At 34.9% G+C, this 15,360-nt stretch overlaps 1 protein-coding gene across 1 annotated transcript in view; it reads right to left on the bottom strand.

Annotated features, from left to right (window-relative positions):
* Positions 1–15,360, bottom strand: part of RALGAPA1 (Ral GTPase activating protein catalytic subunit alpha 1) — a 239,831-nt gene that overhangs the window by 129,159 nt on the left and 95,312 nt on the right. Inside the window, exons 18-22 of the mRNA XM_081829769.1 lie at positions 8,779–10,332; positions 6,877–7,001; positions 5,411–5,627; positions 4,033–4,244; positions 133–274 (exon numbers count right to left, since the gene is read on the bottom strand). Of these exons, the coding sequence (XP_081685895.1) occupies positions 133–274; positions 4,033–4,244; positions 5,411–5,627; positions 6,877–7,001; positions 8,779–10,332 (2,250 nt within the window). The remainder of the gene's footprint in view (positions 1–132; positions 275–4,032; positions 4,245–5,410; positions 5,628–6,876; positions 7,002–8,778; positions 10,333–15,360) is intronic.

Below are 15,360 nucleotides of genomic sequence, written 5' to 3'. Positions count from 1 at the left end.
GTGATAAATCAACTGATTTGTCTCTAACTTATCCCTCTCAAAAACAAAATTTTAAATAATTTAAATAATAAGATCTCCTAACACTGATGCTCTGAAAGGAAAAATGGCAAATATCTAATTTCCAAATATTGCCTAGGTCATCTGGAGTCTGAAGAACAGAATGGTGGAGCTTCTCATCAAGCTGCAGATCTTTCTGTTCTATAGAATATAGAAGCAGGATATATCTATAATATATATAGATAATCCTGTTCAGATAAAAATGACAATCCTTTACCTAGACCCACAAGAAGAAAAAAGAGCTCAAATAAAGTCAGAAATGAAAGGGCATTACAACCAATACCTCAGAAATACAAAGGATCATAAGACTACTATGAACAATTATACGCCAACAAATTGGTCAACCTAGAAGAAATGGATAAATTCCTAGAAATGTATAATCTTTCCAGATTGAATCATGAAGAAACAGAAATCTGAATAGACCAATCACTAGTAAGGAGACTGAATCAGTAATCAAAAACCTCCTTAAAAAACCAAAATTCCAGGACCACCTGGCTTCACTGGTGAATTCTATGAAACATTCAAAGGTGTCTATGTCTGCCACTCCCCCTGCTTGTGCTCCCACTCTCTCTGACAAATAAATAAAATCTTAAAAAAAAAAAAAGAAGTCTTAACACCTATCCCTCTCAAACTCTTCCAAAAAATCGAAGATAGGAAAACTTCCAAACTCATTTTATGATGCCAGTGTTACTCTCATACCAAAACACCACAAAAGAAAATTAGAGGCCACTATCCCTAATGAACACTGATGCAAAAATCCTCAACAAAATATTAGCAAACTGAGTTCAACAACACATAAAAACAATCATATACCATGATCAAGTGGGATTTATTCCAGGGAGACAAAGATGGTTTAACATCCACAAATCAACCAATGTGCTACACCACATTAACAAAAGGAAAGATAAAAATCATATGATTATTTCACTAGATGCAGAAAGTATGTGACAAAATTCAACACCCATTTATGATAAAAAGTCTCAACAAGCTGGGTATAAAGGGAATGTACCTCAATATAATATTAAAGGCCATATATGACAAACCAGCATCCAGTATCATATTCAATGGTGAAAACTTGAAAGCTTGCCCACTATCCCCACTTTTATTCAACATAGTATTGGAAGTCCTAGCTACAGCAATTAGGTTAAGAAAAAGAAATAATAGGTACACAAATTGGAAAGGAAGAATTAAAACTGTCAGTATATGTCGACCACATGATACTACATATAGAAAACCTTGACGATTCCACCAAAAAACTGTTAGAATAAATGAATTCAGTAAAATTGCAGGACAGAATAAATGAATTCAGTAAAACTGCAGGATACAAAATTAATACGTAAAAACTCTGTGTTTCTGTACACTAATAATGAACCATAAACAATCCCATTTATAATATCAAAAAGAATAAAATACCTAGGAATAAATTTAACCAAGGAGGTGAAAGATCTATACAGTGAAAACTATGAGACACTGATGAAAGAAACTGAAGAAGACACAAATAAATGGAAAGATATTCCATGCTCATGAGTTGGAAGAATTAATATTGTTAAAATGTCCATACCACCCAATACAATGTACAGGTTCAATGCAATTCCTATCAAAATACCAACAGCATTTTTCACAGAACTAGAACAAATAATTTTAAAATTTGTATGGAACAACAAAAGACTAAACAGCCAAAACAATTTTGAGAAAGAAAAACAAAGCTGGAGGTATCCTGCTCCCTATTTCAAATTATACTACAAAGCTGTAGTAATTAAAACAGTGTGGTACTGGTATAAAAACAGACACAGAGATCAACAGAACAGAGAGCCTAGAAAAAACCCATGCATATATGGTCAATTAATTTACAATAAAGGAGGGTAAAATATACAATGGAGAAAGGCTATTCTCTTCAATAAATGGTATTGGGAAAACTGGACAGCTATATGTGAAAGGATGAAACTGGACCACTATCTTATATCATACACAAAAATCAACTCAAAATGGATTGAAGACCTGAAAACATAAAACTCCTAGAAGAAAACATAGGCACTAAGCTCCTTCACACATTGGTCTTAGTGATATTTTTTAGATGTCTCTTCAGGCAAAGGAAACAAAAGCAAAAACAAAAACAAGTGGGACTATATCAAACTAAAAAGCCTCTACACAGTGAAGAAAACCATCAACAAAACAAAAAGGGAACCTACTAAATTGAAGCAGTATTTCCAAATCATATATCTGGATAAGGGCCTAATATATATATGAAGAAATATATAAAGACCCATAGAACTCAATAAATATATAATACATAAATGAATATATATATGAAGAAATATATAAAGAAATATATAAATATATAAAGATCCATAGAACTCAATAAATATATAATACATAAAATATATAAAGAACTCCTATAACTCAATAACAAAAAACAATCCAATTAAAAAATGGGCAAAGGATCTGAATAGATATTTTTCAGAAGAAGACACAGAGATGTGTCAAGAGGCACATGAAAAGATGCTCAACATCACTAAACATTAGGGAAATGTAAATCAAAACCACAATGAGATATCACCTTACACCTGTCAAAATGACTATTATCAGAAAGATAAAAAAATAACAAGTGTTGGTGAGGAAGTGGAGAGAAGGAAACCCTTGTGCACTGTTGGTGGGAATGCAAACTGGTGTAGCCACTGTGGAACAAACAGTACAGAGGTTCCTCAAAAAATTAAAAACAGAACTACCATATGCTCTAGTAATTCCACTACTGGGTATATATCTAAAGAAAACAAAAATACTAATTCAAAGAGGTCTGCATTCCTGTGTTCACTGCAGCATTATTTACAATAGCCAAGGTATGGAAGCAACCTAAGTGTCCGCTGAAGGATGAATGGATAAAGAAGATGTGGTTTTTATATACAATGGAATACTATTCAGCCACAAAAAAGAATGAAATCTTGCCATTTGTGACAACATGGATGGACCTGGAGGGTATTATGCTAAGTGAAATAAGTTAGACAGAAAAAGACAAATACCATATGATTTCATTTATATGTGGAATCTAAAAAACAAAACAAAACAAAACCCAGACCCACAGATACGGAGAACTGACTGGTGGTTGTCATGACAGAGGGGAGGGCGATGTGGAATGGGAGAAGAATTAAGAAGTAAAAACTTCTAGGGGCACCAGGATGGCTCAGGTCAGGATCCTGGGGTCCTGGGACTGAGTCCTGCCTCGGGCTCCCTGCTCAAGCGGGGAGTCTGCTTCTTTCTCTCCCTCTACCCCGCCCCCTGCTCGTGCTCTTTCACTCTCTCTCAAATAAAAAAGTAAAAGCTAAAAAAACCCCCAAAAAACTGGAATGGATAACCACCCATCAAAGGGCATCAAACTACAGTGAGAACCAGAGTAAATTTGGATCATACAGTGGAATCCCTAATCTATGGGCTACCAGCTGCTCAGGATCCCTCTGGTCACTACCCGAATCTTGCAATAATGTGACCCCGCATTTCAGGACTGAATTTCTTAGATCCTACTCATCATATATTTGACCACATAAAAAATTTGCTGAAAAGCATAATTTACTGTATAAATATAGAATATTAGTATATTGATAAATAGGCCTTCTATTAGACAGTATTCTCTACAGTTTCTATAATAAATATTTTGTCAAAAATCTATAAAAATCTGGGCTGACTCTGAAAGTGAAAAGAAGATAGTACTTCTCAACTATTTTTTGGTTATCTATTTAAAAACTGCTACAGGAAATGCAGTGATGGAAACATATATACAATTTTGTACACAATATTAGGAGTTCAGCTAGTCCGCTGAAACTTACCATGCAGACTCCAGGTCAAGAAACTCTTATATTAATGCATTTTTTTCCTCCATTGTTACATACTGATGAATGAAAACATAATATTTAAACTCTAATAAGTAATACTTAAAACCTATCAAATAAAATCCTAAACAGATTCTTTGGTGGCTTAAAAAATGCACTTAAGGAAGACATTCCCTTGAGTAACTTTACCAGTAACCGTTGCAACTTCAGCGGAGAAAGCTTGCTGATTAAGACTGCTTGTTTCAGAATCTATCTGAAGTGTGGTTAGACTAGCCACTTCCTGTTCTTCAGCACTCTGATGATGGCCAGAACCTGAATCCACATCAGCAGAGGATGTAATCCCAGCATCAGCTCCAAAGCCAAAATCTAAAGGAAGAAGAAATGCTAGTCACCGAAGTCTCAACTACAAAAGAAAAGTATTTACAAAAGAGACAAAGCAGGGTGCCTGGGTGGCTCAGTCAGTTAAGCGTCTGCCTTAGGCTCAGGTCATGATCCCTGTGTCCTGGGATCAAGCCCTGAGTCAGGCTCCCTGCTCAGCAGGAAGTCTGCTTCCCGCTCTGCCCCTGCCTCCCCCCGACTCGTGCTCTCTCCTCTCCCTCTCTCAAATAAATAAAATCTTTTAAAAAAAGGGAGACAAAGCTACTTCAGCAAAATGATTAAACATTAACATTCCCCTTAAATCTATTCTATTTACATACCTCTCAGACAAGTGCAAATAATGTTAACAGTTTGCAGTTTATAATTAGAAACACATTTTTAAAGGTTCTCATAGCTTATTACTAACAACAATAAGGACAAAAACCAGACACATGTGATGTATCATCACAATTCTTATCCAGGTTTTCTGATAGCTGGTAATATGCTTTTCAAGAACTTTATAATCTCTAGCACAAGTATATATAATAAAAACGGCACATATGTGGTAAAAACCATTATTGTCTTAAATCACATATTCCGTTCTGAGATCATAGTAGTATATAATCCATGAAAGCAGTAAACATGTTTCTCTAATGCATCTCCCAGCTCTTCACTAATTTGGTTCCCAAGGTTTTCGTGTTCTTTTTTTAAATTTTGGTACTCTTCACTGCCAAGTGTAACCCAGAATTATAGCAGAAAAGCTATGTGGGAGTGACACACCACCAAGATAGTGGTTCTATCTAGTGATAGATAACTAGATAGTGGTTCCCAAATCACCAACTCATAGCTATGACTGTTCTTTATTCTAATGTCAAGCCCACTCTAATTTTTTTTTTCCTTTCTTTATGTTTGGCCTTAAAATATCATTTGTTTTATGAAAGGACAGTGGTTTTTGTTTTTTCAGTGGCTTTAGTTTGGTGAAATAGAGTGGTCCTGACTTGAATTCCCTAAAACTTCCTTTGGAATTTCACTGAAAAATGAAATCAAAGTATGTGGGAACCCTTGTCTAGTAACATTAGAGAAGAAGGTGATGGTTACATAATCCATAAGTCAGTCTCAAACAGAAAACAATCAACAAAAAAAACCATATTGCTCAAATAGAAAAAGATACTTGCTGTCAAATTTTCGGCCATCATATTGGAAAGCGCTGAAAGAATCCGAATGACTATCTGAGCTGATAAGATCACTGCTCCCTGCACTGGCAGGAGAAGTCCATTCAGAGGGCACACCTGGGTCATCAACAGGGCGCATCTGGTTTTGCTTATTTAGAATATCAGGGAGGTCTTTGGGAATTTCAAGACTGCCTGGACTACTTCCTCTTCTTGTCATAGTCTAAAAATTCAAGAAACATCTCACTATTAAAAAAACTTATTCTCATTAAACATCTGAAATCTTGAATTTCCAAGACAATTACCACAATAAAAGTTGAGATTTAGGGTCTGAAGTTGGAGGAGGTAAAACCGAACATCTATGTAACTGTATGGAGCCATAACCTGAATTACTGTTGGTTTGTCTAAAGTAGAGATCCAGTTATGATATGGTGCTGGGCCTAAGACTCTTTAAGCCTCAAAAGGATCCATGGAGTGAAGTTAAGAGAGTAGGAAGAGCAAAGTATTCAAATGGAAAAAGCAGCAGCAAATAGTAGAGACAGTGGAGGGAGGAAGGAATGATGGCAAAGAGGTTATTCTATAATGATTATATATAATGATTCTATTATTTTTTCCCATTCAAGGAAAAAAACTAAACTAAAAATAAAAGGGAAATGTAATGGAACTACAGACATTCACAAGTTCAAATCCAAATGGAGGGGCCCCTGAGTGGCTCAGTTGGTTGAGCATCTGACTCTTGATTTTGGCTCATGTCATGATCTCAGGATCCTGGAATTGAGCCCCGTGTCGGGCTCTGTGGTCAGCGGGAGGTCTGTTTGAGATTCTCTCTCTCCTCCCTTTGCCCCTCCACCCCCCTAAATAAAAACCTTTTTAAAAAAATCCAGTGGAATGTGACCATTTAAAAAAAGCAATTCCACATATATTTATCTTTCCTTAACAATTAAAAGCATTATTAGGGGTAAAATTGCTTCTATTTTCATTCTGCCATAATTCTAATAAAACAAAGGTAACTTTAAAATCTATTCTGAAGTTATCTGTAATGAACAGGCAATCAATAGTTATGTTATCAAACTTATGGGAGTTGGGTCAGAAGACTTCTCTTGTTATCTTTCTTGCTAAGGGTCAGCAGTGGGCAGGAAGGTAACCTATGAGCAAAGGCAAAACACAGAGGGAAGACTCAGAAGGTAGGGGCTTATACCTAAGTGGTTAAACAAATAGGTATTCTAATCTTTTATCCTGGTCCAAATTATAAGCCTATTTGTTTTATGTCTTTAAATAAAAAATATTATAAAAGTATAATTTAAAATCTTAATTCAAAAAAGGGGTAAGTTTTAGAGGAAGATTATTCTGAATAAAAATTTACAAACACACACACACACACACACACACACACACACACACCACAGGTATATATCTTTTAGCTTCTCTAGTCTCCTTGCTAAACCAAATAAATAAAATAAAACAACACTTACTGAGGCATTACCACTTCGAAGCCGTTCTGCTATAAACTCATCCATCAGATCAGGAACATTAGCATTGCTGCTGCCAATATCACTATTAAGAGGGGGCAGTTTTGGGCTCATGTCCTCTTTATTGACTAAAAATAAATAAATAACTATATATAGTGAGAAAAGACTTAACTGCATTTCCTGAATTTGAAACAAAAACAACCCAAAACAAATCACCTATGCCATATCAATTATTTGCCAAACATGCATTTATGAATAATTTCTCTCCTTTTAGATTTAATTTTAGGAATTAGTAAATTGGTATTTATTTTATTTAACTAAGCAGATGTTAGTCAATCTTCAGTATAACCTTAAACAGCAAGAAAGCTTATAGATAAGCACTAGTTGGAGTTAGGTTAATATTGCCTATAAAGAAACTGGTATATTTATCTTTCTTCCTGCCTCTATGCTTCTATTTAGAGCCTTAATAACTTAGAATTCCATTCTTCCCAAGGAATATTTACAAGGAATCTATCCCTTGAATCTATGTACATCTCAGTGGGATATAAATGCATTTAAGTTTAGATAAATAAAAAATCTATAATTGTGACATAATGTCATTTCTGTTCACTACAAAGTCTTAATATTATTGCTTTAAGAAAAAAGAGGTTTATTTTCACAAAGGTTTTTCTGTAAAAAGAAAACCCAAAAAGTTATTTTGATTTCTTCATGACTACATTAACAAGAAAGTTTTAAACTTGGGAGAAAAACTTATAGAACATAAGATATTTATTTTACTATTATGCTGTTGAAGAGTTAATTTCTCCACAATTAAAAGAAAACCAGCATTGCTTATATTCCTAATGAACTAAAAAGGATTTCAGGTTAAGAAAATACACTGGTCAAGAGTTCACTGTGAAATACCATTATCTTTATATTACTGGCCAGGCTTTGCTAAGCTGTCGAATACTGCCCTCAAGTGGCATTAATGGCTCAATGCAAGATGCATTATACAGCATTCTGTTAATCATGCTAACAAAAACCATGTTAAACAAACAAAATCAAAACCTACCTTACTGCTGAAAGTTAATTTTCTATATCTGTAAAGTTATTTTAAATTTGAATCAAGATAAGAGAAGACAGTTACCATAATCTTGCTTTCTGTAATCTGTCCATAGAGGTTCCATATTTAAATCATGATTGGCTATCATGAAACCTTTATGCACATCTAAAATCTCAGAAAAAAAGAAAAGTACTGGTAAGTGTTTTAAGGACTTGCATTCTATACAAATGAATGCAAAACTAAAAAGCCTACAACTTGTTTTGAAATGGCTTACATGAAAAGTAACTAAATCCACTTTGAGATTTAAGAAATAATTTCTCCTTCAGTGATAACTAAAAATGTTGGTGCTGGTTGTAGGACCTTGATTTCCATTATGTTACATAATATCAAAATAATTTTCTTCCAAGAAAAAAGAAAAACCAAGTAAATCAGCAATAAAAATAACGAACTCAATTAGATATAGCCAGTGCCCTTTTAAATATAAACTATAAGGAGGCAGGGGGAGAAAGTATTCCAACTACCTAGTAAACTTAATTTCATGGCTCATTGTAGTACATACTCAGAAAAATATTTGATTTCGATAGCCTCTGAAAGGTCACTAAAATTTTCCTGTATCTTCCTCTTTCCTATCTTCTTCAGCAGCAAAGAGGTTTAACTAAATGCCTTATAAGGGAAATTAGTAATTTAAATAAACATTTTATGCTGGGAAAAATACAGCTGGGAAAAGGCGCATGCATAACCAAACAGAGAGAAAGCAGTGACCATCCCAAAGCTTTTTGATTGCTTATAGCTTGCTTCAGTTGCATTAAGCCAAACTGGTGCTGTCTTTCTCCTTTTGCGCTCTGCACACTGTTAGTGCTCACCTGCAGCTTTCCTTCCAAAATAGCCCATTACATGACTGTACAGATCCCTCAGTGGAGCCTCTGGTGGCATTCTGTTCTGCCTCTGTGGGGAAACATTTGCCTTCGGCTTCGAAAGAGCATGGACAACAGTTTTATAAACGCCACCCAGGGAGCCCTGCGGTAGTCCTGCCTCCTGACTGGATGACCTAAGAGTACTACGGCTGCCTAACTGATTACTTGCAATTCCTTCCTTCGGTAATAGAGTGGTGGGAACCTCTGTAGATTCCTTCACTGTTTTACTTCCTGATGCTGTACCAACGGTATCTAGAGGCCTGTACACACCAGGTTTTACTAACTCTGTAAAACTATCTGAGCTGGTATGGGGGCTGCTGGCGCCGCTAGTGCTGCTATTACTACTACTACTACTACTAAAGCCACCAAGTCTCCGCAGTCTCATCTTCCATGGGGCCTCTTTGTTTTCCAGAGGATTATAAAACTGAACTGACTCAGTAGATGGTCTAAAAGTAACATGAACAGTATTTCGTTTTTTAGTACCAATTTTCATGATTTTGGCTCTATGAGTTACTGTTTCAGACAAGCTCCTTTTAGTTGGAGAAAGCTTGCTAGTGTTTGTAACATGAGGCAGTCTGTGGTTAACAGGTGTTTTTAGTGTAGTTTTCTTGGCATGCATAACATGTGGGACAGTGATTTTTTCATTAATTTGCACACCCTTAACCTTTTCGACCAGTGTTATATCTACACAGGCACTGAATTCTGTGGCTGGCTGTCTATACAGGTGCTTCCTTTTTTCTTTATCACAAGGGCTACCTGAATTAGGTTCTGATGCTTGTTTATCACTGTTTAGTTCCTTAGATTTTTCATAAGTTTTTGTTCTCACAAAACTGTCTAACTGGCTAGGTGCAATACTACCCACGAAGACAGCTGAGCTTGGTTCTTTTTGAAACTGAATGTTTTCAGGAGTCCCAACAAAAGAGGCGGTATTTTCTGATTTACTTTCTTGGTCTACGTATTCTAATTTATCTAAAGATGATCGTTCATCCTTATTTACTGCAATAATCACTTCCTCAGAAGCTGCATCTTTACCTAACTCATTTTTACTATGATTTTCCTGGTTTTCCTTAAAATATTCTTTCAGGGAGGAAAGAAGATCGTCATCTCCTTCAAGGTCAATGTACTGGATCTGTTCAAAAGCTGAATCTGCAAGTTCTACTGGATCTATTAAGTGACAAAGATGGTCATATATGCTATCACCAACTTCCAGAGAAGACTCTCTACTATGAGTATCAGTGATGTGGCTTTCAGTGGATCTAGTTATTGAAGAAGCCTCTGTGGAACTCTGCAAGCTTGGTGCATGACGGGATGAACTGTCAATGACAGGAACTGCACCTTTGGCTCGTTCAACAGTGAATGGTTCCAAGATGTCAGAAGTGCTGCTACTTCGAGGCAATGGCTGCTCCTCATTCAAAGCACCAAAAACTTCATTTCCAGTGTCCTCACTTTGTGAAAAATGTCTGACTCTAGTTGGGCGGGGAAGTATCTGAGCATCATCAATATCTGTAAAAAAGAAAAATTATGAAGAGTAGGAACTATATGAACATGAAAAAAACAGTATTAATTTCAACCATACCCTAAGCATATGCTTAAAGTAAAAAAAATTCTGAGATTTTTTGGTAAGCTCAAGGAAATAAAATCTATTAAAAATAGAAATCTGTTTTTAAATAATGATGGGCACAAGCCAATATAGCATGTAGTGAATTAGAAAACTATCAGAATACATTTTAAAATGTTAACATGCATAGTAACAGTAAGGTGATGAAACATTTGGAAGTGCAGTTAAAGATAGAGCTGTGCCAATAAATAAAGCAATTTAAACTTGCTATTCAATTTTTCCTGTTTAAGTTCCAAGCAGAAAAAGTAGATCTGAACACAGAAAGCTGATTTAACTATTCTGCTGTAGAATCTGAAAGGGTCTCATAAATTCTCATTTCTTCCTTACCACACAAGAGGCATCTTTTCTTCAAATCTTGCCTATTTGATCACATATTACAAATGGAAATCTCCACCCTCTTCCAAAAGTTCTCTTTGTTAGGAAACTATTTATCTGTTCTACTGAGCTGTTTTGCTTTATTTTTTATAGCATTAATAACTATTTACCCTATCAAATAAAATACAGTGTTAAAAAATTGTGGTTTTTTTTTTTTCCCATTTCTCACAAACACCATTTAATCTACTAGGAAGAAACCTTCTCTGCCTATCATTGGCCCTTACCATTAAACAAACATCAAACTTAAAAACTGTATCTAGGTCTTTCGGGGTACCTGAGTGGCTCAGTACGTTAAGTGTCCAACTCTCGATTTCGGCTCAGGTCATGATCTCAGGGTCCTGGGACCGAGCCTACACTGGGCTCCATGCTCAGCAGGGAGTCTGCTTGGGATTCTCTCCCTCTCCCTCCATCCTTCCCCCTGCTCGTGCATGCATGCACACACTCTCTAAATAAAATCTTAAAAAAAAAACAAAAACTAAACGTATCTATGTCTTCTTACATCTCTAAGAATCACAAATTTTAGAGTCAAAATGGACATCACAGGTATCTAATTTAATTCTCTTACTGAGGAAATGGAGGCCCAAAGAGATGAAACCATAAAGTATGAGAAGCAGGCATAGTGTTCCATGTCACTGCATTGCTTTCGCTGCTAAGTGTATGGTAAATCCTCAAAAATATTTATGAAACTGAAAATCACAAGTTGAAATACTATTAAACTATATATATATGCAAATTAGAAATTTTAGAATTAAAATACAGTGCCTATGAATCCATCTTGGCCTTTACATTACCAGGAAATAAGTTAAAAAAATTTGTTTGTAAGCCAGCAAAATATAATGAAAAAAGGACAAAGAATCAAAAAGTCAGATGTTATTAATCATTAGGCTTATAATGCAGTAACGGAAAATGAGAAGATTTAGATCCAGAGTAAAACGGTGACTTATCCAAGATCACAAATTAACTTACTGATGGTGCTAGGTCTAGAACTTAAGTTTTCTTACTCCAGACTCTGAGACCAGTGTTCTCATTTATAAAATGGGGACAGTAATTCAAAATATTTTTGGGATTCATGCTATGAATAAAAAGGAGGCTGGTCCTTCTGCTATTTTATCTGTATCAACTTCTTTGTACGAGGTCCACAAGGAGTCACTTTATACATAGATTCAGAACAAGGGAAGTTTGTTTTATGATAAGATTCCACTATATTCCTAAAGATATACATTTAGATTCCAAGCACAGGTCAAATACACAATACCGCCAGAAGTTAAGACAATTAAATTATTTTATCATTAAGTTGAGGGGAATATTCTAAAAATGACACTGGCTTCTTCTTCACACACTCCATTTAGAAATTCTTTTAAATGAAAAGTGAAACATTTCCTCAGAAACTAAACATTTATGCATTTATACCCATTATTTACTACTGCAGCAGATAACTAATGCTTCTTTGTCTGTCTTAACGAATATAAGTACTTTGGTTTTATTTTATCTTCCATAATAGATCATAAGAACTTCTGCCTAGGGGCACCTGATGGCTCAGTCATTAAGCATCTGCCTTTGGCTCAGGTCCCAGGGTCCTAGGATCGAGGCCCGCATCGGGCTCCCTGCTCGGCGGGAAGCCTACTTCTCCCTTTCCCACTCCCCCTGCTTGTGTTCCCTCTCTCACTGTCTCTCTCTCTGTCAAATAAATAAATAAAATCTTAAAAAAAAAAAAAAAGAACCTTGGCCTAGAGGACAGAGATTATTTTTAAAATGCACTCCAAGTTTCTTTCCACAAAATATCCTAATAGGACTTAGCAAAGGATAAAAACTAATTTTCTATAAAAAATCTTAAAAATTACATAGTTGAGACTGCTCCGATTCAAAATCAAAATTTTAAAATCTTATTAAAAGCTAATATTATTGGGCGCCTGGGTGGCTCAGTCGGTTAAGCGTTGGACTTCGGCTCAGGTCATGATCTCAGGGTCCTCCCATGTCAGGCTCCTTACTCAGTGGGGAGCCTGCTTCTCTCTCTCCCTCTGCCTGCCGCTCTCCCTGCTTATGCTCTCTCTCTCTCTGTCAAATAAATAAATTAAAATCTTAAAAAAAGGTAATGTTATGATTCTAGCAAATATGTGAACTTCAGAAAAGTAGAATAATAGTTTTTAAATTTTAAGTTCCTTTATTGACATTTCATAATTTTTCTATTCTAAACAAGCCAGTAAAGATTACTGTGAAGTTCTCTTAAGAATTTCTTCTCAACCCAGTCCTCGCCTTGCATAATTAGAAAATTTAACCACTATTTCAGTCTGTTTTTTCCCTAAACTTTTTTTTATCACATATGAATATCCAATACTTTCATGCAAGTTTAAGAGGACAAGAGCTTTAAAAATATATATGTATTTTTCTACCAATGATGCACTGCTTGAGAACTTAAGTTTAAATTTAAACAAAAAAAAACAATATTTAAGCTTTAAACATAGTTCTTACATGGGCATATATGAATAGTAACTGTATAACATCAAAGAAGAAAATAATTCCTGACATGAAACCAACGTCAGCACTTAAGCATAACTGACTGAGCAAGCCTTAAATATAAAGAAATGTCTGTATACCTGAATTCTGTTAAGGACAAAAAGACTAAATGACAGCTAAACCATATAGTCTTTTCTACATGCTAGGCACTGTTACAAGATCTTACATATATTAACTCATTTAATCCTCACAACAACACTGTGAAGTAGGTGTTGTTATCCTCATTTTATAGATGAAGAAACTATTTAAGTGACTTGTCTGAGGTTACACAGCTAGAAAGTTGAGAGGTGAGATTTGAGGGCAAAAATTAGTCCATGTTCTAAGTATCCTGAATAATATATGTCATATATTCATCAAATAATTCATTAATTTTTTTAAATTGACAAAAATTAATTGTATTAAGAAATTATAAAGCAGCATAATGATTTATCTCTATAAAGATAAGAATCTTAGAAATCAAAGTTTTGTCAAATACAAACACAAGTAAATGATACAGAAGAAAACAACTGACATACTTTGTATTGGATTGCTGAAAATAACAGTGGCTTTAGGTTTAAACAAAAATGGGTCTTCAAAACAATGCTGCTGCTTATATTTTACCTTGAAAAACAGCAGCCTCTAATTAAATTATTTTAATCTAAAGTATCGGTAAACATTAAATGAGCAAACCAAGAAAAAAGTTTTTTAACAAATTTTAAAAAACTTTTGACATTGATAAAATGCTTCCTATAGAGCCTACAAAGAGAAATGTCAAGTTTTATCTCTGGATTTCCTTAATGATGTTTAGTATGAAAGTGTTGGAATGGATTAGTTTTCCTTTCCTGAATATTCTGTTTCAAAGAAAAGTTTTCTTTGCTATTTTGAATGATAAGCTGTAAATTAAAGTGTAATATTAGCTTGCAATGTGTAAAAAAATTTCTTTCCACTAGAATTATGTTTCCTCAGGATTTTTTTTTTGAAGATTTTATTTATTTATTTGAGAGAGAGAATGAAAGACAGAGAGCATGAGAGGGAAGAGGGTCAGAGGGAGAAGCAGACCCCCCGCTGAGCAGGGAGACCGATGTGGGACTCGATCCCGGGACTCCAGGATCATGACCTGAGCCGAAGGCAGTCGCTTAACCAACTGAGCCACCCAGGCGCCCAGGATTTTTTTTGTATTAATATCACAATATCTCCATTGCTTGAAGTAAGTCGTCACATAGTGGAGGTTTAGTACACTAACACTGGTAGAAGGATAGCATGTCTTTTATATTAAAAATTTGTAGCTGCTAATTCATAAAATATCAAGCTAGTTCCTCAGGAAAATAAATCTCTTAAGTTGTAACACTAACATACCACTAGAAAATTTTAATAATTTTAGAAAACAGGTACAGAGTCAAGTGCCAAATCCCTTTTACCCAACGTTAAATTCTATTCTCGATCAATCATAAACACTAGCTATCAGCAATACTTTTAAAGCTCCTGAATTCATAAATATCATTTATATTAGTTTACAAAGAAGTTCATGCCATTTTAGAGCTGAAGTTTTTTCCTGGATTTACCTAAAGGAAATGACAATGTCTTTTATGTAATTAAAAAATGTTTTTGCCTATTTGGGCAACATGGCAATGTACTTTCAAGGGAAGAACCACAGAGCATCCATGTTTCTAATATTATTACTAAAAGAGTCTAGTAAAAACTCTTTTTAACCGGATGTTCAATTTACAGGTAATTCAAAGCAGTATCTACATCACTGAAATCATGGAAAAACTGTTTATGCTGATGTTTTGTTACAATTGTGAGTCTTATTGCTTATATTTTGGTCACTGACAGTGTAAAGAAATGCTACTGATTTTTCTAAATTATTCTTGCACTGGCAACTTTGCTGAACTTTATAGATTCTAATAGATTTATCAACTTGGTTCTCCCTGTCATTAAATCAGGAAGGCTCCTTCTGATGCCCCAATCTCATAATTCTCTTGCTTAGAGAAGTTAATAAAGAAATTTTAACTCACATACAAAAAAATTAAAAGCAACAAATCAAC

The sequence above is a fragment of the Leptonychotes weddellii genome, chromosome 9, assembly GCF_054177405.1.
Source record: "Leptonychotes weddellii isolate Sample4059 chromosome 9, ASM5417740v2, whole genome shotgun sequence".
NCBI classification, from domain to species: domain Eukaryota; kingdom Metazoa; phylum Chordata; class Mammalia; order Carnivora; family Phocidae; genus Leptonychotes; species Leptonychotes weddellii.
Note: the sequence above shows the minus strand (reverse complement) of the source record. Positions and strands in the feature narration are given on the sequence as shown.